At 46.1% G+C, this 24,436-nt stretch overlaps 1 protein-coding gene and 1 non-coding gene across 4 annotated transcripts; one reads left to right on the top strand and one right to left on the bottom strand.

Annotated features, from left to right (window-relative positions):
* VPS52 (VPS52 subunit of GARP complex) lies at window positions 1-23,761 on the top strand. Of its 3 annotated transcripts, XM_036248468.1 has the most exons (20): window positions 1-354; window positions 1,627-1,711; window positions 1,862-1,914; window positions 2,093-2,168; window positions 2,354-2,421; window positions 2,728-2,903; window positions 3,235-3,385; window positions 3,672-3,772; window positions 3,872-4,004; window positions 4,149-4,206; window positions 4,543-4,676; window positions 5,144-5,299; window positions 5,761-5,879; window positions 6,206-6,329; window positions 6,613-6,708; window positions 6,796-6,903; window positions 7,115-7,180; window positions 22,364-22,475; window positions 22,695-22,813; window positions 23,023-23,761. In XM_036248468.1, the coding sequence occupies exons 1-20, from the start codon at window positions 265-267 to the stop codon at window positions 23,167-23,169; spliced, it is 2,172 nt and encodes a 723-aa protein (XP_036104361.1). In that variant the 5' UTR covers window positions 1-264; the 3' UTR covers window positions 23,170-23,761. The 3 variants fall into 3 exon arrangements, 2 of the variants coding, with proteins under 2 accessions (XP_036104361.1, XP_036104362.1); XR_004957638.1 differs by lacking the exon at window positions 22,364-22,475 and having other exon boundaries at window positions 3-354; window positions 23,023-23,132; XM_036248469.1 differs by lacking the exons at window positions 1-354; window positions 1,627-1,711; window positions 1,862-1,914 and having other exon boundaries at window positions 2,151-2,168; window positions 2,349-2,421; window positions 23,023-23,619.
* LOC118622057 lies at window positions 8,719-8,825 on the bottom strand. The gene has a single exon (XR_004957895.1). It is a non-coding gene; the product is annotated as a U6 spliceosomal RNA (small nuclear RNA).
* Window positions 23,762-24,436: the final 675 nt, after the last annotated feature.

The raw sequence follows: 24,436 nt of genomic DNA, 5'->3' as shown, positions 1-24,436 counted from the left end.
AACTTCCTGTGCGGTGTCTTTACAGTTCGTAAAGGTTTGGGGTGTAAGAGCAGCGAAGGTTCCGGGTGAGATTGTGTTTAGGACTTCTAATTCCCACTTGTACGTGGGTGAAGTGGTTAGAGCTGAAAGGGAAGGCTGAGTGAGACCATTTAACGCAGGTGTCTGGGAACGATTTGGCGCTGTGCAGTACACTCGAGATCTGTCGTTCCCTCCGGAGAACGGACTCGCCGCGACTGACCGCTGCCGGAAGTGAGGCTGCGCGGAATGGCCGCCGCTGCCACCATGGCGGCAGCTGCCCGGGAGCTGGTGCTGCGGGCCGGAGCCTCAGACCTGGAGGAGGAGGAGGGCCTGCTGGTGAGAATGCAGGGCTTTTTCTCCTCCGGAATCTTGTCCTGTCGTCCTCACGTCAGAAAGACCTGGGCTGGGCTTAGGCATAGGGTGGGAGCTCAGCTGCTACCGGAGATGCTCTCCGTAGCCCTCCCTGGGGTCGGACCTGAGCCGGAGCAGGGACCAGGATGGTCGACTCCGATTCCTGGGGCACAATTTCAATTAGTTTCCAGATTGTGGGGCAGAACAGGGAAGCAGTGCTGTTTAAAGGTTAAGAACATGGCCTCTGGCCCGCCAGATGTGGCTCCGTGGTTGAGCGTCGACCCATCCACCAAGAGGTCGCTGGTTCGATTCCCGGTCAGGGCACATGCCCAGTTGTGGGGCCGATCCCCAGTGAGGGACATGCAGGAGGCGGCCAATCGATGTTCTCTCTCGTCCATGTTTCTATCTCTCCCTCTTCCCTCCTCTCTTAAAAACCAATTAAAAAAAAAAAGGACATGGCCTCTGGAGCCAGATTGCTTGTGTTTTAATTCAAGCTCTGCTACTACATGTTGTGTGCCCTTGAACAAGTTAACTATCTCTCTGTCATCACTATCCATACCTATAAGGTGAAGAAAATAATGAGACCTACTATATAGTTTGTTGGTTAGATGAATGAGTATATTTAAGATCGTACCTGGCATGCAGGTAAACACTGTTAGCTGACATTTCTTGAAAGACTGGCGCTCCCCAGAAGGATTGTAAAAGAACACCTAGGATAGCAGAAGTCTGGGGGCTTTTAAATTCAGCTGCATTGCCCTGGCCGGTTTGGCTCAGCGGTTAGAGCGTCCACCTGCGGTCCGGAGAGACCCGGGTTCGGTTCCCGCTAAGGGCATGTACCTCAGTTGCAGTTTGTCCCCGGCCCTGGTTGGTCGTGCTGGTGGCAGCCACTCGAAGTGTCCCTTTCACATCGATGTTTCCCTCTCTCTCTCTTCCTCTCTCTCCCTCCCACACTGTCTGTGCAAAAAATAAATAAATAGATAAATTCAGCTGCATTTTCTGCTCTGACCTCCGCAACTCCTAATTTTTGACATTCAGACGCCTCTATTCTCTTTATGGCTGGCCTGGCTCCTTGTCATATTCCCTGTCCATCAGCCGCAAGTCATAGATTGTGTACAATGTTAGACTTGCAATTTTTTTACTCAGTACCTGTGGCTCCCCAGTAAAAGTTTCTCCCTCCCCCTTGAAGGATTAAGATTATCTCACCATAATTTGTTCTTTCCTTCTTTCCCTGTATCCTTTCTAACTTACCCTTTCCAGGGGGGTGGTCCTGGTCTTCAGGAGCCATTGCAGCTTGGAGAGTTGGACATCACCTCTGATGAATTTGTCCTGGATGAAGTGGATGGTAAGTGATGGCATGAGGTAGATGCAGAGTGCCTCTAATCTGAGAGGCACAGGGGCTGGAAGTAATAAGGCAGGGATTGGTGTAGCAGGTGTTAAGTGAGGGGGGAGGGAGCTGTGGAACTGAACCCTGATAATAAACTTTTATTTCCAGTTCACATTCAGGCAAATCTGGAGGATGAGTTAGTAAAGGAAGCTCTTAAAACGGTAAGGCTTTCCACTATACTAACCTTCCGCCTTCCCCCTCTTAAAGAAAAAAAAATGGGAATAGTCTCTTGCGCTTATAATATCATCCTGGTGTCTTACCCTCTAGTCCTGTGTTGATTCTGTTTAGTGTCCCCTCACCGTGACTTCCTCCTGACCTGTCATGTTTATGTTTTCCCAGGGTGTGGATCTCCGTCACTATTCCAAGCAGGTTGAGCTGGAGCTACAGCAGATTGAGCAGAAGTCTATTCGGGATTGTATCCTCCAGCAGAGGAAAGGGTAGTATTATTAAAATGGAGATTTTGTGTAGCATGGTGCAGACAGCCTAGCTGGGGTGACATCTCTCTGAGGTTTCTATCACCTCAGGGCGAAATTGGAGAGGTCCTGCAGGTCTGAGGATCACCATCTTTACAGAGAGGCCCCTTGACTTTCTGTGGGACAGATATCCAAGAGAGTGAGAACATAGCATCTCTTCACAACCAGATCACAGCCTGCGATGCTGTCCTTGAGGTTAGTAACCGTGACCTGTATCCTTTAAAATAATGTTGAACCAGATCATGGTCTCTGGAGCTATTCTTTAGGTCCTCAACCTCAGTTGGGGACAGAGTCACTTGTGGTATGACCTCAGCAGCCTTTTCTGTTGTTATTGCCATAACTAATGTTATTTGCCAGTGACCTTTGGGGTACCTCTTCCCTCATCACCTGCTACCCTCACGGGCTGATCGATACTGGAGACTTAACGAGTGCACTTAGGTGACCCACTTGTCTCCTGCCAGCCCTGTGGTGCTCCAGCAGCATCTTCTGCCTTTTCCCCAGCGCATGGAGCAGATGTTGGGAGCTTTTCAGAGTGACCTCAGCTCTATCAGCTCTGAGATCCGGACACTGCAGGAACAGTCAGGAGCTATGAACATTCGGCTTCGAAACCGCCAGGCAGTTCGGGGGAGACTTGGGGAGCTTGTTGATGGTCTGGTAGTGCCTACTGCTCTGGTCACGTGAGTTACTAGTTTGAAGGGTCACAACGTATATAGCAGGTAGACAGGCTGACTGTTACAGCCTACTTACACATGGGTTTTCTGGCTCCAGGCCTTCCAGAAAGTGATGGTTGGATTGACAACCCTTGTTGCATGCTTTAGGCATCAAAAATTAGGAGTCATCCAGGGTCAGGGGTGTAGTGAGGGGGGTCCAAGAACAGAAAACTACATAAATCCTGACTATGATACAGTGTACGAAGGGAAGGGAACACACTGGATATAATGGAGGTGAACGAGTCTAGGGATGTCTGAGTCTCCCTCCTGGCCCATCCCACCCCTCCCTGCTACCCAGGGCGATTCTGGAGGCGCCAGTGACAGAACCCAGATTCCTGGAACAGCTGCAGGAACTGGATGCCAAGGCAGCTGCAGTCCGAGAGCAGGAGGCTAGAGGTACAGCTGCCTGTGCAGATGTCAGAGGTGTGCTGGACCGGCTCCGGGTCAAGGTAAGGGGTGGGGGTATAGCCCAGAAACTAGAACCAGCCTGCCCAATCCCTTCACCCTGGATTTTCCTGGCAGAGCTCACTATAGCCTGTTCCCAAGAACTTCCCTCTACCTTTCCCTGGCCAAATTCATGCTCACATCTCTGAGTTCCCCTGAGAATCTTAGCAAACACTGAAGAGGTATTCTCCACCCTTCCTTCTCTTCCATTTAGCATTTGTCACTTCCCCAGTGCTTCCAACAGTAAGAAGGTTGCAGCTTCATGCCCTGTGTTTGGTCCCCCATGTCTAGGCAGTGACGAAGATCCGAGAGTTTATCCTTCAGAAGATTTATTCCTTCAGAAAACCAATGACCAACTATCAGATCCCCCAGACCGCCCTGCTGAAGTACAGGTCACCATGGGGAGGGTGGCCTCTGAGGTTTGAGCAGCCAAGTGCAATGTTTGGTTTCTTGGGCAGGCAGGGAGACTGACAGGTCCCTGACCCCTCCAGGTTCTTCTATCAGTTCCTGCTGGGCAACGAAAGAGCCACAGCGAAGGAGATCCGGGAAGAATACGTGGAGACACTGAGCAAGATCTACCTGTCTTACTACCGCTCCTACCTGGGGCGGCTCATGAAGGTGCAGGTGAGGCCAAGGAGGGAGAGACATTCCTGGGCACCTGGGCTGGGAGGAAGGACTACCGCTGGGCAAAGGGGGACAACATAAAAACACACTTTTTATGGCACTGTAGGAAGAGATGTTACCAGTTTTCTCTTCTTTTTTCTCTAGTATGAGGAAGTCGCTGAGAAGGATGATCTGATGGGCGTGGAAGATACAGCAAAGAAAGATATCCTAGAGCTGAGGAACCCTGTGCTAGGCCTGGAGAGCGAGGGGCTTTTCTAAGGCACTGCGCTTACCGTTTTTGTGGGACCAAAACCTTTGAGAATGCGATGCAGGCTATGGCCATCCTTCCCAGAAAAAAAGATTTTGATTCTTAGTTCTGCATATGATGTCGGAGTAGAGAGGTTTCTTGAAGCACATTCACAGATATCAGGTGAAGGGGGGCCCCGGTTCTGGGAAAGGGGCATCTAGGCTGTGTCCGGCTGTTGGAGGCTCTGGAGGTAGAGTCTGATCTTGAATCACAGTTGTGATCTTATTGTTTTCCCTGACTCTGATCCTTCACGATTCTTTTCAAAGCCATCCCTGCGAAGCAGAAACACCATCTTCACCCTGGGGACCCGTGGCTCTGTCATCTCCCCCACTGAACTGGAGGCCCCCATCTTGGTGCCACACACTGCCCAGCGGGGAGAACAGAGGGTAGGAGGAGGAGCAAGTTTCAGGCATGAGGGGGATGCTGAGATTGGTGGGTGGGTGGGAAGGTCACAGCTTCCCAGCCTGATGGCCCTTCTGTCCATACTCTGAGACCTGGAAGTGGCCTTTTCCAGTCTCCCTAGTGTTCTGTGATGTGCAGAGGGTTGGGACCATGGACTTAAGGGAACATGGAGGGAGAGACCCCTGAAGGGAGTTACATGTCCCAAGGCAGGTACTGAGGTATATGCTGGAGTAGCCACAGCAGGTGGGGGATGGGCTGTGCTCTTGTCCCCTTTACCCCCTTCAGTACCCACCCATTCAAGATGCTGTTTCAAAACAGCCCAGACTTGGGTTAGATGGGAAGGGTCTCCTGAGCTCTCAGTACCCAGGTTTGCTGATTTCCCAGCCATATCTACAGGGAGTCAATGTTGGGGTTCATCCTTCTGTCTCTCCACTTTACCCTCCCATCCTAGTATCCATATGAGGCCCTCTTTCGCAGCCAGCACTATGCCCTCCTAGACAATTCCTGCCGAGAATATCTCTTCATCTGCGAATTCTTTATTGTGTCTGGCCCGGCTGCACATGACCTCTTCCACGCGGTCATGGGCCGTACGCTCAGCATGACCCTGGTAAGATCCCTGGTTCTTGTGCTCTCAGACCCCTATGTCCTCAGTCCTCATCTGCACCATAGGAGGGTCATAGCTCTGGTGATCATGAAGCCAGGACCCCTCATTCTAAAATGTCTAAGCCTTGTACCCACAGTGTGACTCCCTACAAAACCCTCAAAGCTTGGGGTCCCCAAGGCTAGCCTTACTGCTTATCCACACCCAGGTAATAGCTGAGGGGCCCCGAAGCCTTGGTGCTCAGCACTGAATTCTGTGCTAGGCTTGTGATCATAGGTCCTGTGAGTAAGGCAGCAGGACCACCTGAGTGGCCAGTGGTCAGAGAAGGAGGGGGAATTTTCCTTTTAGATTTCTCTCCCTTCCCTCCCGGTGCTACATCCCCAAAGGAGCACATGCATTTGTCTTTAGACACTGGGAAGGACAAGGTAACGTTCTCTTTCAATCCTCTGCCTGTTCCTAAACCACAGAAGCACCTGGAGTCCTATCTCGCCGACTGCTATGATGCCATTGCTGTTTTTCTCTGTATCCACATTGTCCTCCGGTTCCGCAACATCGCAGCAAAGAGGGATGTTCCTGCCTTGGACAGGTCGCTGAGTTCTGGTCATTGAAGCCCTGCTGGCCTTGAACTCTTGGTCTTACAGGACCCTGCTCTGACCCTTGGGCTCCTACTGACTTGATATCATTGATCCTATTCCCATTCACCTGCCAGGAGGCAGCCCTACTGGTTCGGATTCACCTACCACACCCAGTCCTATCAGCACCAACCCCCAGCTATTAACCTGCAGGATGCCCCAGAATCAGATAGGTTTCCCACACACACCCTAACACAGACACTACTCCTCCCCCACTGTCCCCAGCCCCCCACTTCCACATTCCTGGCCAGCTGATTGCTGATTCTGGTTAAGCCCACAGGTACTGGGAACAGGTGCTTGCCTTGCTGTGGCCACGGTTTGAGCTGATACTGGAGATGAATGTCCAGAGCGTCCGAAGCACTGACCCTCAGCGCCTTGGGGGGCTGGATACTCGGCCCCACTATGTGAGAGAGGGCAAGGGTAACAGAGGGGTTCCTGAAGGGCAGGGCTCTAAGCTTCAGGTGGGGGGTTGTCTATGTGGTTGTGTTGGGCCTGGTGGGATGTTTAGCCACGTGCTGGGAGGGGTGGTCCAGGAGTGTGTTACACTCAGGGAAGTTGGGCACTGGTTGTAGGATTGGAGTCAGGAGTCACACACAGGTTCGTTGGCCAGCTCAGGGGATCTGGAGGTTGTGTTGACTGGGTCAGGGGATTGGTGTGATTTTTTTCTTCCCATTTTCTTTCTCCCAGATCACACGCCGATATGCAGAGTTCTCTTCTGCCCTCGTCAGCATCAATCAGACATTTCCCAATGAGCGGACGATGCAGCTGCTGGGGCAGCTCCAGGTGAGGGGGCAGCTCCAGCCATAGCCTCGGGAGCACAAGACGGGGCATGTGCCCTCACCTCTCCTGTCACCTCCTTTTGACTTCCAGGTTGAAGTGGAGAATTTTGTCCTCCGAGTGGCAGCTGAATTCTCCTCAAGGAAGGAACAGCTTGTATTTCTCATCAATAATTACGACATGATGCTGGGCGTGTTGATGGTAACAGACGCCCCTGCTTTCCTCTTGCCCTACCCAGAGAATTGCGTGCCCTTTGCTAGCTCTGAGGGCAGATTTTTGTTGGTTCAGTGGTTGGTTTATTCTGGAGCCTGGCACAATGTCTGGCTAAGTTTGTAAATATAGAAGGGAAGGGATATCCTGCAGTGAGGGCTGCCTCTCCCTGAACTTGAGATTTCCCTTTGTCTTTCCTTAGGAGCGGGCTGCAGATGACAGCAAAGAGGTTGAGAGTTTCCAGCAGCTGCTCAATGCTCGGACACAGGTAGGGTGTGGGCAGAAGGAAAGGGATAGTTGTGTGTGTGTGTGTGGGGGGGGGGGGACTGGCAGTTCCTCGACTCCATCTACACAGAATTGGAATTATTATGACTCTTGGTTCACAACATGCTGTCAATATCAGTCTATTTTATTTATTTATTTATTTTAAGTTTTGATAATTTTTCTTTATTGATTTTAGAGAGAAAGAAAGGGTGAGGGGGAGAGGGGGAGAGAGATAGAGACATGGATAAGAGAACATCAATTGGTCACCTCCTACATTTCCCCACACTGGGGATGGGCCCACAACCTGGGCATGTGCTTGGGTCCACACTCAACCACTGAGCCACCCCAGCGGGCTATTTTGTATTTTTTTAAATGATATAAATACCTGAATATTAACCCACATCACACCTTGGCAATCACCAATCTCAGAGTATGAATTCCTCTTTATCGCATCTCCCTGCTTCTCACATAGAGGCACCTGGTGACCTACATGTGTTTATCACGCTCTTGCTTTTAAAAATATAGCTATAGCTAAGTCCTGGCCAGATAGCTCAGTTGGTTAGAGTGTTGTCCTGATATGCTGATGTTGTGGGTTTGATTCCCGGTCAGGGCACATAAAAGAATCTGCCAATGAATAAATACATAAATAAGTAGAATAACAAATAGATGTTTCTCTCTCTAAAAATCAATTTAAAAAATACAGCTATAGCTATGCCAGAACAAAATTATTTTTTTCTTTTTAAATTTATCTTTATTGTTGAATGAATTACAGATGTCCCTCCTTTTTACCCAACTTGACCCTCTCCTCTCTGCTCCTGCCTCCCCTTCCCCACATATTGTCTGTGTCTATTGGTTATACATATAAGTTCTTTGGTTTCTTCCCACCCCACCTGCCTCCTTCCCTTTGAGGTTCCTCAGTCTAACAACCAATTTGTACTTCTTAATCCCTTCCTCTTTTTCACCCATCCCCCCAATCCCCCTCCCATCTAGCAAACAACAAAAAGTTCTCTGTACCTATGAGTCTGTTTCTATTCTGCTTGCTCATTTTGTTCATAGATTCAATTGTTGATAGATATGTACTTACTGCCATTTTATTGTTCATATTTTTTATCTTCTTCAAGAAGACCAATCAACATTTCATATAATACTGGTTTGGTGGTGATGAACTCCTTTACTTAGCTTTTTCTTGTCTAGGAGACCGTTTATATGGCTATTGATTCTAAATGATAGCTTTGCGGGACAGAGTAATCTTGGTTGTAGGTCCTTGCTTTTCATCACTTTAAATATTTCCTGCCATTCCCTTCTGGCCTGCAAGGTTTCTTTTGAGAAATCGGCTGACAGTCTTATGGGAGCTCCCTTGTAGGTAACTCACTGCTTTTCTCTTGCTGCTTTTAAGATTCTCTCTTTGTCTTTAACTTTTTGTATTTTGATGATGATGTGTCTTGGTGTGGGCCTCTTGGGGTTCATCTTGTTTGGGACTCTGTGCTTCCTGGACTTGTATGTCTGTTTCCTTCACCAAGGTATAGAAGTTTTCTGTCATTTTTTATTTTTAAAGGTTTCACGTATTTGCATGTCATCCTTGTGCAGGGGTCATGCTAATCTTCCCTGTGTTGTTCCAGTTTTAGTATATGTGCTGCTGAAGCGAGCACATGTCATTATTTTTTCGAAGAGGTTTTCATTTTCTTGTTCTCTTTCTTCTCCTTCTGGCATTCCCGTGATGCAAATGTTGGTACACTTGAAGTTGTCCCAGAGGCTCCTTACTGTATCCTCATTTTTTTTGGATTCTTTTTTCTTTTTGTTGTTCTGATTGGTTGTTGGTTGCTTCCTTATATTCCAATTTGGTGGTTTGCTTCTTGGCTTCACCTACTCTACTATTGATTCCCTGTAAATTATTCTTTATTTCAGTTAACACATCCTTCATTTCTGACTGGTCCTTCATTGTGTTCTTGAGGTCCTCACTAAGTTCCTTGAAATTGTCACTAAGTTCATTGAGCATCCTTATGAACAGTTTTTGAACTCTGCATCTGTTAGATTATCTCCGTTTTGTTTAGTTCTTTTCCTGGAGCTTTGTTCTGTTCTTTCTTTTGGGAAATGTTTTTTTGTCTCTTCCTTTTGGCTGCCTCCCTGTGTTTGTTTCTATGTATTAGGCAGAGTTGCTATGTCTCCTAGGCTTCATAGGGTGGCCTGTTGTAGTAGGTGTTCTGTAGTGGCACAGCCTCCCAGCTGAACCCTCAAGGTACACCCCTTGTGTGGAATTTATACTGTTCTGTTGTAATTGAGTCTTGATTGCTGTTGGCACATCAATGGGAGGATTTTACTCAGGCTGATCAGCTGCAGGGACTGGCTGTGCCCACTCACCACCAGCCTCTGACTACCTTGGAGGATCAGCTTTACAGGGGCCCACCACACAGAGAAAGACTTACTTTGGCAGTGCTCTGGTACCCACTGAGTCCATTCCTTGAGTGTGTCACTTGTGGAAGTGGTTGGGTGGTGGTGCTTTGACGTGGTCTGAAACTGTCCACAGGGTGTGCTGGCTATGGGGTAAGGTCAGCCACTGCCTGTGTTCTACCCGGGGCCACTAGGCATAAGCTACAGAGCGCTCTGCCGATGGCTGCTTCTTGTGCTAGGCTTGGAGGTGCCCACACAAAGCCAAACCGTGAGCCAAGGCTGGCTGCTTCTAGTGCTGAGACCGGGGCCACTTAGCGAGAGGTATGGCTTGCTATAGCCAGATGCTGCTTGTTTGAGATAATTTAGGAAAATCTGAAGCAGGAGCCAAAATAGGCCAATCCTATGGTAAAGCCACTGGAAACAGCTTGGGTGGGCCAGAAAGTTGGGTGGGGCAGGGCCTCAGGGAATCACTAGGGAGGAGCAAACAGTGTGAGTGAGGTTGCTGGAGTCCCAGATATGGTGCCTCTCTGCCTGCCTGTGGTGGAAGGGCTCACCAAAGGGACAAGGGCCTCTACCAGCACATCTGCCTGGGAGAAAGCTGCCTCTCCAGCTCTCACCTCGATGCCAAACAACTGTTTTTCCCCGTATGTCTCTGGTCCCTTTCAAGCTGCCTTCCCCACGCTGGAGCCTGGAGGGTGAGAGTCCCAGTAAGTCTGAGCCCTTTAAGAGGAACTGACTGGGGCTCCAGTAGCTTCAGCCTCCCTTGGCCTCCTGGTGGTTTTTACAGCCAGAAGTTATGGGACTTCTCTTCCTGGAATTGGAAGCCTGAGTTGGGGTGCTTGATGTGGGATGGGACCCCTTGCTCCTCAGGGAGGATCTTCACAGAGAGGAAGGGAGAGAGAGAGAGACACACACACATTAATGTGAGAGAGAACCATAGATTGGATACCTCCTGCATATCCCCTATTGGGGATGGAGCCTGAAACCCAGGCATGTACCCTGATCGGGAATCGAACCAGGACCTCTCAGGCCATGGGACGACTGCTCAGTCCATCGAGCCACACCGGCAGAGCCAAAATGATAATTTATTTAGTTATATTTTTTGAGTGTCATAGAAACAGAATCACGGTATTTTTTTTCTTGCATAATTTTTCTAATATCATGTTATTACACATGGCTGTAGCTCTTTTTTTTAAATAAGTTTTTATTGGTTGTTTTTTTAAATTCTTTCTTTATTATTATTTTTTTTGTCCTCACCCGAGGACATTTTTGCATTTATCTTGAGATAGAGCAGGAGGGAGAGAGGGAAGAGAGAGAGACACATCGAATGGTTGCCATCCACACGATCCCAACCGGGTCCAGGGACAAACTGCAACCAAGGTACATGCCCTTAGTGGGAACTGAACCCTGGCCTCTCTGGTCCATGGGCCCACACTCTAACCACTGAGCCAAACCGGCCAGGGCAGTTTTTATTGATTTAAAAAATTTTTTCTTTATTAATTTTTAGAGAGGGAGAGGAAGGGAGAGGGAGAGATAGAAACATCGATGGGAGAGAACATGGATTGGCTGCCTCCTCCATGTCTCCTACTGGGGATTGGGTCCACAATCTGGGCATGTGCCCTGATTGGGAATCGAACTGGTGACCTCTTGGTGCATGGTTCAATGCTCAACCACTGAACTACACTGGCCGGATTTTTTTTTTTATCCTCACATTTCTTTGCGTTCATCTTCAGCTACAGCGGGAGGGAGAGAGGGAGGAAGAGAGAGAGAGAAACATCGATGTGAGAGAGACACATTGATGTGAGAGATATACATTGAGTGGTTGCCACCCACACGACCCCAACTGGGGCCAGGGACAAACCCCAACCGAGGTACATGCCCTTCGCGGGAACCAAACCTGGGTCTCTCTGGTCTGTGGGCCGACGCTCTAACCGCTGAGCCAAACTGACCAGGGCTGTGCTTTTATTTTTGATTTATACGAGTTTGTCACAGCTTTGGCCATTGTGGCCCCGTTGGTTGGGTGTGGTCCCATGCACTAAAAGCTTGCATACTAGATCCCAGTAGGTGGAAAGGAGCTATTCCTTCTTGTTATTTATTCTGAGAGGGTTTAAGATTGCAATGACCTCTTCCTTGAAAGTTTCACAGAACTTGCCAACAAAAGCATCTCAGATTTAAAAAGGAAATTCTCTTCTATGTACTGTTTTGTTTTTTTTTTTTAATTCTATAGGTTTGAATATATAGCATTTTTATTGTCATTTATTTTTGATAATTTTATATTTCAATTATTTCTTCTTTGATCCATGAGATTTCTGGAGGAGTGTTTTTAAATTTCTAAAGATAGTTTTCTTATTTACCTTTTTATTATTAATGTCTAAAGTGCATTGTGGATGGAGAATGTGTTTTTGTTTGTTTTTATTTTTTGGTACTAATTCTTTGAAATATATTTAGATTTGCTTGTGGCCTGGTACATGATCAACTTTTGTAAATTTTCCATGTGTGTTTGAGCAGATTCTGTATTCTTTGTCAGGTATGAAGGTCAAGCTTTTTTAATTGTGTTCTTCACATCATCTGTATCTTCATTGATTATTTTTGTGTCTATCAGTAATTGAGAGAGATGTTTGAAATTCATAGATTTGTCACTTTTCCTCTGCAGTTCTATCAAATTTTGCTTTATATAGTTTCAGCTTAGTTTATCTAAATTCTTTTTGTTTTGACTTGTGTTAAGTGTGTGTGTGTGTGTGTGTGTGTGTGTGTGTGTGTTTAACCCTCACCTGAGGACAATTTTGCATTTATCTTCAGATAGAGGAGGAGGGAGAGAGGGAGGAAGAGAGAGAGAGAGAAACATTGATGTGAGAGAGACACATGGAGTGGTTGCCACCCACATGACCCCAACCAGGGCTGGGGACAAACTGCAACTGAGGTACATGCCCTTAGTGGGAACCGAACCCGGGACACTCTGGTCTACAGGCCGACGTTCTAACTGCTAAGCATTCTAACCACTAAGCCAAACCGGCCAGGGCAAATGTGTTTCTTATTGGCCAGTTAATCATAGTGGTTAAATACTTGCCTAAGGCTGTAATAAGTCAAATTAGGTCCTAAGATAGGTAGGAAGAAAGGAATCATATTCATTCCTAAGTTCAGAAAACTAAATGTGGGGACACAGAGTGATTGGAGTTAATGGAAAGAAGGCTCGTTGGATGCCCTTAGACACTCGTGAAAGATGGTGAGACTTGGGCCTTGCTTTCACTGTGTATGGGTCTTTCCCCAAGAAAAGATTCAAAGTCATGTGTGTGTGTATCTGACTGGGTCACAGAGGCACAGCTGACCCAGGATCCCTGAGCACAGTCTCAAGGAGAATTGGCTCATTCTCTGATGTGGTGCATTTTCTAGAGTACTGTATGTGCCCAGGGTACCCCAGGTCAGTGCAGTGCTGTATGGCCATTTGACATGGATGAAGGCCAGGGTGGGTGTGCTAAATTGGGGATGACCCTTCTTGGCAAGGGGTGGGCGCCAGTGGTCAAGGTTGGGCTACTTTGGAGACAGATTCAGTGGTGGCAAGAGCTTTCTTAAGTTCCTCACTCCTCTTGTGGTCAACATCTTTCATTTCCCATAGTTTCTGGGAGATTCCAGCAAGGATGATCCCTTGGTACTATCTGTCCCACGGCCTCCGTGTCAGCCAGGAATTTTTTCCTCTCCTAGGTTTCCTTTACCAGTTCTTCCAACTCCTCCAGCTTAGGGGCTGGGTTCTTCTCTTGCACCAGAGGGGGCTTTCTTTTCTGTTTCTATGTGTCCTTTCCTGTGGCAAAGGTATCTTGGAGTCTTCATTTCTCCTCTGAATCTCCTGTGAGGAGCCCTCAGATCCCAAGGGTGTGAGTGGCCTGCTTGGAGCAGTGCCCCCGAAATCCTATGCCTTTGTTCACTGTCTCCACCCTGCTGGGATGCCAAGGGAGGCCACGGATAGAGACTTCCTTTTAGTTTATCTAAATTCTTAAACGTTTAGAGTCATTAACTCTTCTGGGTGACTTGAAATATTTGTCACTATATAAGGATCCACCTTAGCCTGTTATATCTGATAGTAACATAGCTCTGCCAGCTTTATTTTGGTTAATATTTGCCTGTTAACTTATTTCCATTCTTTTACTTTCAGCCTTTTTGTTTTCACATTTTAAGTCTTTTTTAAATAGCATATAGCTGAAAGAAATTTTAAAAATACGTTTTTATTAATTTTTTAGGGAGAGAGAAAAGAAGAGAGATAGAAACATCCATATGAGAGAGAAACATCAGTCGGCTGCCTCCTGCGTGCCCCCTACTGGGATGGAGTCCAAAACCCGGGCATGTGGCCTGACTGGAGTGGAACCGGGACCTCTCAGTCATGGAGCGATGCTCATCCACTGAGTCGCACTGGCCGGACCATTTTAAATGTTTTAATGCTCCAGTCACTTCTCCTCCTTCTGCTTTCCATGCTAATTATTGACCAGCATTTTATACTTTTTACTGTTGTCATTTTATAGTGATACTATTTATTTGGATTTCCATGAATGTTTCCCACCTTGTTTCCTCACCATTTTCCTTCTTTCTGAAGCAACTTTTTTAGAAATTCCTTTGTAAAAGTATATTGGTAATAAATCTCATTTTTATACCAATGTCTTTAAAGATAGTTTTGCTGGTTTACTGTCAAATTCTAAATTAAGTTATTTTTTCCTCAACATTTAAAAGATGATTTCCACTGTTAGGTTAAAGTGTTGCTGTGGAGAAGTCTGCTGTTGTTCTAATTATTTTTCCTTTGAAGGCAGTCTGTTCTCTGTGACTGCTCTTAAAGAGCCCCTCTTTTTTCTTTAGTATTATGAAGTTTTACAACAAAATGTGTAGATTTGGGTTCCTCTTTATTTTTTCGATCTGATTATGTTTCTTGGGTCTTTGAATTTATCTTTGTAGTTAATTTGGGAAAATTCCCAGCCAGTATCTTTTTAAAGATTGCTTCTCCTCTTTTCTTTTCTCCTTCTGGGATCTGATTAGTTGTAGGTTAACTTTCCCATTCTGCTCTTTCTTGTTAGTAAAATAAACATGTAATTGGATGACAGAGGGCGCCATTGTCCCCACCTGCGCAGTTAGGTGACCAGAGGGAACGGCAGCTCTGCCTTCAGAAGTGTAATTCTCTATATGTCCTGATCCCACAAGATGCACTTAAACTGGTGGACTCTGCTAAGAGCGGCTGAGGTGCTGCGGGATTTGCCAGGGTGGGGAGCCAGCTGTCTCCTGTGCTCAAGTCCTTGGAGGGCTGCTGCTTGATACTGTGTGGGAAGGACTGCTGGCCCAAGCCCAGTGTGTGCTGTCTCCCTCTGGTCACTCCTCTGCTATGAGATAATCTTTTTTGCTGGGTAGAGAGCTTAAAGAAAGTTTAGACCAAGTCTAGACCAGTGCTTGTCCAGTAGAAATATGCATGCCATAATATGAGCCACTTAAGTAATTTTAAAGTTTTTTTTTTTAAATACTTTTTCTTTATTGATTTGAGAGAGAGAGGAAGGGGGAGTGAGAGGGATTTGGCCCACAACCTGTGCATGTGCCCTGGCGGGAATCGAACTGGTGACGCTCAACCACTAAGCCACACCGGCCAGACAGTAATTTTTAAGTTTTAAAAATTAAAACAAAATAGGTGAAGTGTGTTTAATAATATATTTTATTTAAACCACTACATCCAAAATATTATCATTTCAAAATATAATCACCCAAAATTAGTAATTATTTATTTTAAAATGTTTCCTGTATGAAGTTTCCAAAGTCCAGTTTGTAATCTATACTTACAATACACTTTAGTTATGACTAACCACGTTTCAAGTGATCAGTGGCTACTGTGTTGGGGCAGGTCATCTCTGTTAGCTGAACTTCCCTTTGCAGTCCACTTCGTGTCCCCCATTGTTACGTTGCTAAGAATGTGTGTGGGTTATTGCATGTAGGCAATTATAGGTTGAAACTTATTACTCAGTCTTTGTCCAAAATCACATTATAAATAAAGATCCCTTGTTTAGGATGTCTCCGTAGTCTCACATTAGTTACCTGTCAACCCTCGGGAATATAAGTGGATGTTTTATGGGAAGAGTAGAAAATATTTTATTTGGCCCTGGCTGATTTGGCTTAGCAGTTAGAGCATCAGCCTGAAGACCAAAGAGTCGTGGGTTTGTTTCCCAGTCAAGGGCATCTACCTCGGTTGTGGGTTCCATCCCCAGCCCCGGATGGGGTTGTGTGGGAGGCAATCAATATATGTCTCTCTCACATCGATGTTTCTCTCTCTGTCTCCCTCCTACTCTATCTAAAAACCAATAGGAAAATATCCTTGGGTGAGAATTAGAAAAAAGAAATTACCACATTTAAATCAGCTAACGTTCAGCACTGGCCAGTTTGGCTTAGCAGTTAAGAGTGTCAGCCTGCAGACCTAAGGGTCTTGGGTTTAGTTCCAGTCAAGGGATCGTACCTGCCCTGGCCAGTTTGGCTCAGCAGTTAGAGCGTCGGCCTGCGGTCCGGAGAGACCCGGGTTTGGTTCCCGCTAAGGGCACGTACTTCGGTTGCAGTTTGTCCCAGGCCCTGGTTGGTCGTGCGGGTGGCAGCCACTCGATATGTCCCTTCACGTCGATGTTTCTCACTCTCTTTCCCTTCCTCTCTCTCCCTCCCACTCTATCTGTACAAAAAATGGAAAAATATCCTTGGGTGAGGATAAAAAAACAAAAAAAAAAAAAAAAACGGATCGTACCTGGGGTGCAGGTTCGATCCCTAGCTCAGGAGGCAGCCAATTGATGTGTCTCTCGCATTGATGTTTCCCTCTCTCTCCCTCCCTTCCTCCCTCCTACTCTATCTGAAAAAAAAAAATCAATGAAAAAATATCTGGCTGAGGATTAACAAAAAAGAAAAAAAAGCTAATGTTCAAATTTTCCCATTTATCTCATAATTAATTTTTATGTCTCAAATCAGGATCCATGTATGGTCCATACATATGTTTCTTTTTAGTCTATAGATTTCCCTTCCACCTTTGTCCCCTCCTCTGAAACTTATTTGTGGAGGAAATAGTCACTGGGTCATTTGTCATGTAGAATGACAGACAGTCTGGATTTTGCTGATTGCATTCCATGGTGTGGCTCTTTTCCCATAGATGTGTAGTTAGATGGAAAGGCTCGATCAGACTCCAGATAGATTTTTTTTTTTTTTATCCTCACCGGAGGACATTTTTCCATTTTTTGTTCAGGTAGAGTGGGAGGGAGAGAGAGGAACAGAGAGAGAGAGAAACATCGATGTGAAAGGAACACATCGAGCGGCTGCCACCCGCACAACCGACCAGGGCCGGGGACAAACTGCAACCGAGGTACGTGCCCTTAGCGGGAACCGAATCCGGGTCTCTCAGGACCACAGGCCAACGCTCTAACCGCTGAGCCAAACCGGCCAGGGCCAGATAGATTTTTTTTTTACAAGGATATTTGAGAGGTAGTATTGTGTACTTCCATCAAGAGCACATAATGTCTTCTTGGCTCTTTTTGTCAGTATCTATCAGTGATCATTACCTAGATCTATTAATTAGATGGATCCTTTCAGTGACTCAAAACTTTCCATCTCAGCTGTCTGTGCTACATTCTGAGTCATTTCTTCAATTACAAATTACAATTTTCTGTATCATTATTCAGATATTTCTAATCTGCTATTTAGCAGATTAAATTTAAAACATTTTTTTACCTTAAATAATTTCTTATTTTTCAGTTACAGTAGACATACAATATTATGTTAGTTTCAGGTGTATAACACAGTGATTAGACATTATATAACTTAATAAGTGATTATCATCCTGATAAATCTAGTACCCATCTGACAGCATACATAGTTATCACAATATTATTGACTATATTCCCTATGCTGTACTTTACATCCCGGTGACTATTCTATAACTACCAATTTGTACTTCTTAATCATTTTACCTTTTTCAACCATTCCCCAACTCTCCTCCCATCTGGCAACCTTTAAATTGTTATCCGTATCTATGAATCTGTTTCTGTTGTGCTTTTGTTTTTTAGATTTTCCACATATAAGTGAAATCATCTGGCATTTGTCTTTCTTTGACTTATTTGACTTAGCACAATACCCTTTAGGTCCATCCATGTTGTTGGAGATGGCAAGATTTCATTCTTTTTTATGGCTGAGTCACATTCCATTATATATATATTACTACTTCTTTATCCATTCACCTATTGATAGACCCTTAGGTTGCTTCAATTTCTTGGCTATTGTAAATAACTGCTGCAATGAACATAAAAATGCATATGTTTGTTTGTTTTTTTAAATCCTTACCCAAAGACATTTTTCCATTCATTTTCAGACAGAATAGGAGGGAGAGAAACATCGATGTGAGAGAGATACATAGATTGGTTGCCTCCTGCATGACCCTGAACAGGGCCGGGGACAGAATCACAACGTGCTCTTGACCAGAATCGAACCCAAGACTCTGGTCCATGGGCTGACACTCCAACTGCTAAGCCAAATCAGCCAGGGCTGAATGTATGTTTTTTATAATTATAGTTTTGGGGTTTTTTGGCTAAATGCCCAGAAGTGGAATTTCTGGGTCCTTCTTTATCTTTTGTTATATAGCCTTTATTTTAAAATCTATTTTATCTGGTGTAAATATTGCTACCCCAGCTTTTGTTTTTTTCTTTCCATTTTCAGTGAATATCTTTTTCCATTCATTTACTTTCAGTTTGTGTATGTTTTTCAATCTGATGTGTAAGGGTCTTGTTTTATTATCCACTCAGCCTTCATACATCTTTTGATTGGAGCATTTAATCCATTTGCATTAAAATAATTGTTGATAGATATGCATTTATTGCAGCGGATCTCAACCTGTGGGTCGTGACCCCTTTGGGGGTCGAACGACCCTTTCACAGGGGTTACCTAAGACATAACAGTAGAAAAATTACAGTTATGAAGTAGCAATGAAAATAATTTTATGGTTGGGGGGTCACCACAACATGAGGAACTGTATTAAAGGGTAGTGGCATTAGGAAGGTTGAGAACCACTGATTTATTGCCATTTTATTATTCATATTTATCTTTTTTCTCCTTCCTATAGAAGGCCCTTTATCATTTCTGGTAATACTGGTTTGGTGTTGATGATCTCCTTTAGCTTTTTCTTGTCTGGGAAGCTCTTTATCTGACTTTCGATTCTAAATCTTGGCTGGGTAGTGTAATGTTGGTTGTAGGTCCTCCCTTTTCATCACTTTGAATATTTCTTGCCACTCCCTTCTGGCCTGCGAAGTTTCTGTTGAGAAATCAGCTGACAGTCTTATGGGAACTCCCTTGTGGATAACTAACTGCTTTTCTCTTGCTGCTTTTAAGATTCTGTTTTTTACCTTTGGTATGTATTTTAATTATGATATGTCTTGTTGTGGACCTCTTTGGGTTCATCTTGTTTGGGATTCTGTTTCATGGTCTTGTACTTCTATTTCCCTCACTAGGTTAGGGAAGTTTTCCATCATTCTTTTTTCATATAGGTTTTCAATCCTTTGCTTTCTCTGTTCTCCTTTCAGCACTTTCACGATGCGAACGTTGGTACACTTAAAGTTGTCCCAGGGGCTCCTTATACTATCTTCATTTTTTAAATTCTTTTTTCTTTTTGCTATTTTGATTAGGTGTTTTCTGCTTCCTTTTCCAAATCTTGGATTTGATCCTCTGCTTCATCCACTCCACTATTGATTCCCTGTAATGTATTCTTCATTTCTGACTGCTCTTTATGTTTTCTATCTCTGTTTGTATGATTCCTATCTCTTTGTTGAAGTTCTCACCTCTTTCCCTAAGTTCACTGAACATCCTTATAACCAGATTTTGAACTCTGCATCTGGTAGATTGCTTGTCTCCATTTTATTTAGTTCTTTTTTTTTTTTTTTATCCTCACCTGAGGACATTTTTCTATTTTTTGTTCAGGTAGAGTGGGAGGGAGAGAGAGGAAGAGAGAGAGAGAGAGAAACATCGATATGAAAGGAACACATCGAGTGGCTGCCACCCACACGACCGACCAGGGCTGGGGACAAACTGCAACTGAGGTACATGCCCTTAGCGGGAACCGAACCCGGGTCTCTACGGACCGCAGGCCGACGCTCTAACCGCTGAGCCAAACCGGCCAGGGCTTATTTAGTTCTTTTTTCTCAGTTTTGTTCTGTCCTTTCATTTGGGGACACAATTCTATGTCACCTCATTTTGGCTGCTTCCTTGTGTTTATTTCTATGTATTAGGTAGAGCTGCTATGTCTCTCAGGCTTGGTAGGGTGGCCTAATGTAGTTGGCGTCCTGTAGGGTCCAGTGGCACAGCCTCCCTGATCACCGAAGCTGGGCCCTTGAGGTGCACCCTTTCCCACCCCGTAGCGGTGTACACCTTCCTGTTGTAGTTGAGACTTAATTACTGTTGGCACATCAGTGGGAGGGATTTATGCCCAGGTTGTGACCACTGCTGAGGATCAGCTGTGTAGGCACCCATCCCACAGAGCAGGATTACTTCAGCAGGGCTCTGGTGCCCACTGAGTCTGCCCCTTCAGTGTGTCACTTCTGTTGGTGGTTGGGTAGTGCTTCGATGTAGTCTGAAGCTGTCCACCAGGTACACTGGCTCTGGGGCCCCACGGGAGCTGCAGGCCAAGGTCAGCTGCCACCTGAGCCCTGCCCAGGGCCTCCCGGTATGAGCAACAAAGCAATAGGCAGATGGATGCTATTTTGTTGGGCCTGGAGGTGCCTGGGGCAATTTAGCGGGAGATATGGGGCACACTGAGGACATATGCTGCTTGTTTGAGAGATATTAGGAAAGTCCAAAGCATGAGCCAAGACAGGACATTTGTATGGAAAAGCCTCTGGAAACAGCTTGGGTGGGCCTGCAATTTGGGCAGGATGAGGAGTGAAGGAATCTCGGAATCACCAGGGCAAGGCAGACAGTGTTAGCCAGGTTGATGGAAACTCAAATGTGGCTCTGCAGGGAGGGATCAGGAAAGGAATAGTGGGGTCTGCCAGCACTTTTGTCTGGGAGAAAGCTGCCCCTCTGTCTCCGGCCCTGGTTTTATTTATTTATTTATTTATTTATTTATTTATTTATTTATTTTTATCCTCACCCGAGGACATTTTTCCATTTTTTACTCAGATAGAGCGGGAAGGAGAGAGAGGAAGAGAGAGAAACATCGATGTGAAAGGGACACATCGAGTGGCTGCCACCCACACGACCAGGGCCGGGGACAAACTGCAGCCAAGGTACATGCCCTTAGCGGGAACCGAACCCGGGTCTCTGTGGACCGCAGGCCGACGCTCTAACCGCTGAGCCAAACCGGCCAGGGCTCCGGCCCTGATTTTAGAGTAGGCTCTTCCCCGAGTTCAGGGTGGCTGAGTCTGAGTAAGTCCAGCAGCCCTCTGTCTCATTCAGCAACAATCCCCAATGTTTTTTACCGCCAGAAGTTATGGGGACTTCTCTTACCAGCACTGGAACCCTGGGCTGGGAGCCCCTCGCTACCTGGCGGACCTGTGCAGCTGAGATATCCCTTTCAGTATTTATCCACCACACGTGGGTGTGGGACCAGCCCATCCTGCCGGTCTCAATGTGGCTTCTTTGTATCCTTAGTTGTAGGATTTCTGTTCAGCTTGATGTCAGGTGGTTCTGAATGATGGCTGTTCTGTAGTTTAGTTGTAATTTTGATGTGGGAGGATTTGAGTACCGCATTTACCCATGCCACCATCTTGACCAGAACCCTCAAAAACATTTTTTATTTTATTTTTTAATTTAATTTTTCTTTTTTGGTTGTTGTTAATCCTCACCCTAGGATGTTTTTCCATTGATTTTTACAGAGAGTGGAAGGGAGAGAGGGAGGGAGGGAGGGAGAGAGAGATAAGAGATATAGATAGATAGATAGATAGATAGATAGATAGATAGATAGATAATTTATTTGTTGCCTCCCACATGACCCAACCAGGGCCGAGGATCCAACCTGCAACCCAGGTATGTGCCCTTGACTGGGGATTGAACCCGAGACCATTTAGTCCGTGGGCCGACGCTCTAACTGCTGAGCCAAATCAGCCAGGGCAAACATTTTTTATTTTAAAGTAATTTCTAAAAAATTCCATCTTGTTAAGTGGTTATCTTTGTGTCTGTACCTTTAACTTCCTTAAATATTTCATAAAGAATGTACAACTGTATGTAGGTATCTGACAGTACTAATGTTGGCAGTGTTTGGCGGTCTCAGGCCATTACTTATTGTCTATACTGACTCTCATTGCTTTCTTACTTGTCTGGTGATCTTTGAGCTCATTGCTTGATCTCAGCCAGGCCTAAATTGGAATTGAGAATATTTTCCTTCAGAAAAGACTTGCCTCTACTTTTGCAGTAGCTGAAAGCTGCCATCCACCTGGATCTAGTCGGCACCTCATTGTGGCTCTCACGAGACTCAGCTTCTCCACTGGAGGCTGGCATCAGGCTCAGTTTCCAGATAGCAGAGTTGCCAGGGCCATTTGCCTTCTGGTAGCTCTGCCTCCCCCAGTGCCCACCCCTGTGGTTCCAGTCCTGACCCCAATTTCTTGTTGCTCTGCTCCCATTTAAGTTTAGTTTCTGTTGTGTGGGTGTGTGTGTGTTTTTTTTAGGAGGGGGAGCCTTGAAGAATTCCCCTACTTCTTGTGAGACCAGACCTTTGCAGGGTGTAGCTGTTCTGTTATGGGAATGTTCTAGGGACTTAGTCATGATGCCAGAATTGGAAAAATCTGCTGACATCAGGACACTCAACTCTGTGTGTGTGTGTGTATTTCTCCAGGAATTCATTGAAGAGTTGCTTTCTCCCCCTTTTGGGGGTCTGGTGGCATTTGTGAAGGAGGCCGAGGCTCTGATTGAGCGTGGACAGGCTGAGCGACTTCGAGGGGAAGAAGGTGTGGTAGAGAAGGGGTCAGTGGTAAGGTGACGAAATGAAAAATGAGAGGATGTGGATTACATGGGGAGTGGGTGGAGCAGGAAAGAATGGGTTGGGAAAACACCAGAAAAGAGGGATTGGATGGTGAGGATGGCTGTGCCTTGGGGAGAATTCAGTGGGGTCAAAGATCATTTAGCCTAGTCCCTATCTGACACTGTCTCTCTCCTCCTGCCATCAGCCCGTGTTACTCAGCTGATCCGTGGCTTTGGTAGTTCCTGGAAATCATCGGTGGAGTCTCTGAGTCAGGATGTAATGCGGAGTTTCACCAACTTCAGAAATGGAACTAGTATCATCCAGGTGACCTGCAGCTCCCCGCCCCCACTCCCATCCTGCCCCCATCACTAATTTTCCCCACTCTTTTCCCTGGGCTCAGCATCATCCAAGTGACTCTTGATCTTCAACTACCAGCTGTGCCCAAAGTTCTGGATAAGCCCTACCCTGATTCTTAATCATCATCCTGAGCACCACCCCACAGTCCTTAACCCTTCTTTACTTTCTCTGACCAGGGAGCGCTGACCCAGCTGATCCAGCTCTATCATCGTTTCCACCGGGTATTGTCTCAGCCCCAGCTCCGAGCTCTCCCAGCCCGGGCTGAGCTCATCAACATTCACCACCTCATGGTGGAACTCAAGAAGCACAAGCCCAATTTCTGATGTGCCGGATCCTGGGTTTCACCAACCCTCCATTGACTGCTGTACCCCATCCTATACCCTCTTCACCTGTGTGCCCTTCCAGTTCTCCTTTACCTCCCAGGTCTATGACATGCCTCGCCCTGCCTTCATTCCTTCATTCCCAGGACCCTGCCTCATCAGGGTAAGCTGGATTCCCTTGGTTTTCTGAATCTTCCAGTGTTTTTAGGTTTCCCAGGACCACCTTCCCCTGGGCTTCCAAAATGACCTTTATCATTCCCCCAATTTTGTCACAACCCCTGCCCCGAAAAAAAAAAACACACCAAAAAACCAAGGCCCTTCTCTCTTCCTCTAGTAAAACTTGTCTCAGTCTCTGGGTCACTCAGCTCTTTTCACCATGCCCTGAAGCATGAAGCCTTACCTCTTGGAATTAGTGGCAAGGGGAGACTGCCTCCGAGTTGATTTTTTTTTTTTTCCATGCAAAGTGATTTATTTTCTATAGCTTTTGGAACTAAGATCCTAGCAACTTGAACACTATCCAGTCTCCCTCCTGGCTTGAGAGGTACTCCAAGGTCAGTCTGCAGAGAACAATAAATATTTAATATGATGTAACACTCTTCTCCCATTTTTCTCCTTCCTCTTGGGGCCTTCAAGTAGCCCCATCTCTGCTCCAGGGTCATCATCTCTGAATATGTCCTGGGCTCACATCCCTTCTGGTGGGTGTCAAAAAGTAGGGACACATAGTAACCTCTAATCTGTAGCAGCTTCAGGCCAAAGTGGCTGCATTGGTTTTAGGGTGGGGATTATTTCATGAGTAACCTACCTGGTGGAGGAAGGTGGCCCCTGGTTAAAATGGCAGATGCAAGGGCTGGGTACATGGCTGTGCTGTCTCAGGCCCTGTGCCAAGGCTATCTGGCTCCCCTCCACGGGCTTTCCTTGGATCTCAACCCCTTGAGCTGACCATGGGAGAGCCGTTCCTTTGTTAGCTCCCTAGCTGCTCTGGTGGCTTCACAGCCCCTTGCAGAAGGCTCTAGCACCTACACTGTTGAGGCTAGGGTAAACCAGGTTTGCAGGGGGTCCTACTCATCCGTCTGTTTGACTCGGAGTCTTTCTGTTGTTTCCGCCTGGATGCCTCATTTGAACTTAGACTGGACTGGAGAGACAAGGGGCGCCTTGAAATCCTGTGGGGAAGGCACGGGCAGTCGGGAAAATGGTAATTTGGCCATTTTCCTTTGATCCCTCTGCCCTGCGGTCTAATTCCCTCCCAGGTCCCGGCTAGTGGTGGAAAGAA

The sequence above is a fragment of the Molossus molossus genome, unplaced genomic scaffold (genome assembly GCF_014108415.1).
Source record: "Molossus molossus isolate mMolMol1 unplaced genomic scaffold, mMolMol1.p scaffold_m16_p_8, whole genome shotgun sequence".
Lineage (NCBI taxonomy): Eukaryota > Metazoa > Chordata > Mammalia > Chiroptera > Molossidae > Molossus > Molossus molossus.
The sequence above is the reverse complement of the archived record's forward strand: the minus strand, read 5'-3'. Positions and strand labels throughout refer to the sequence as shown.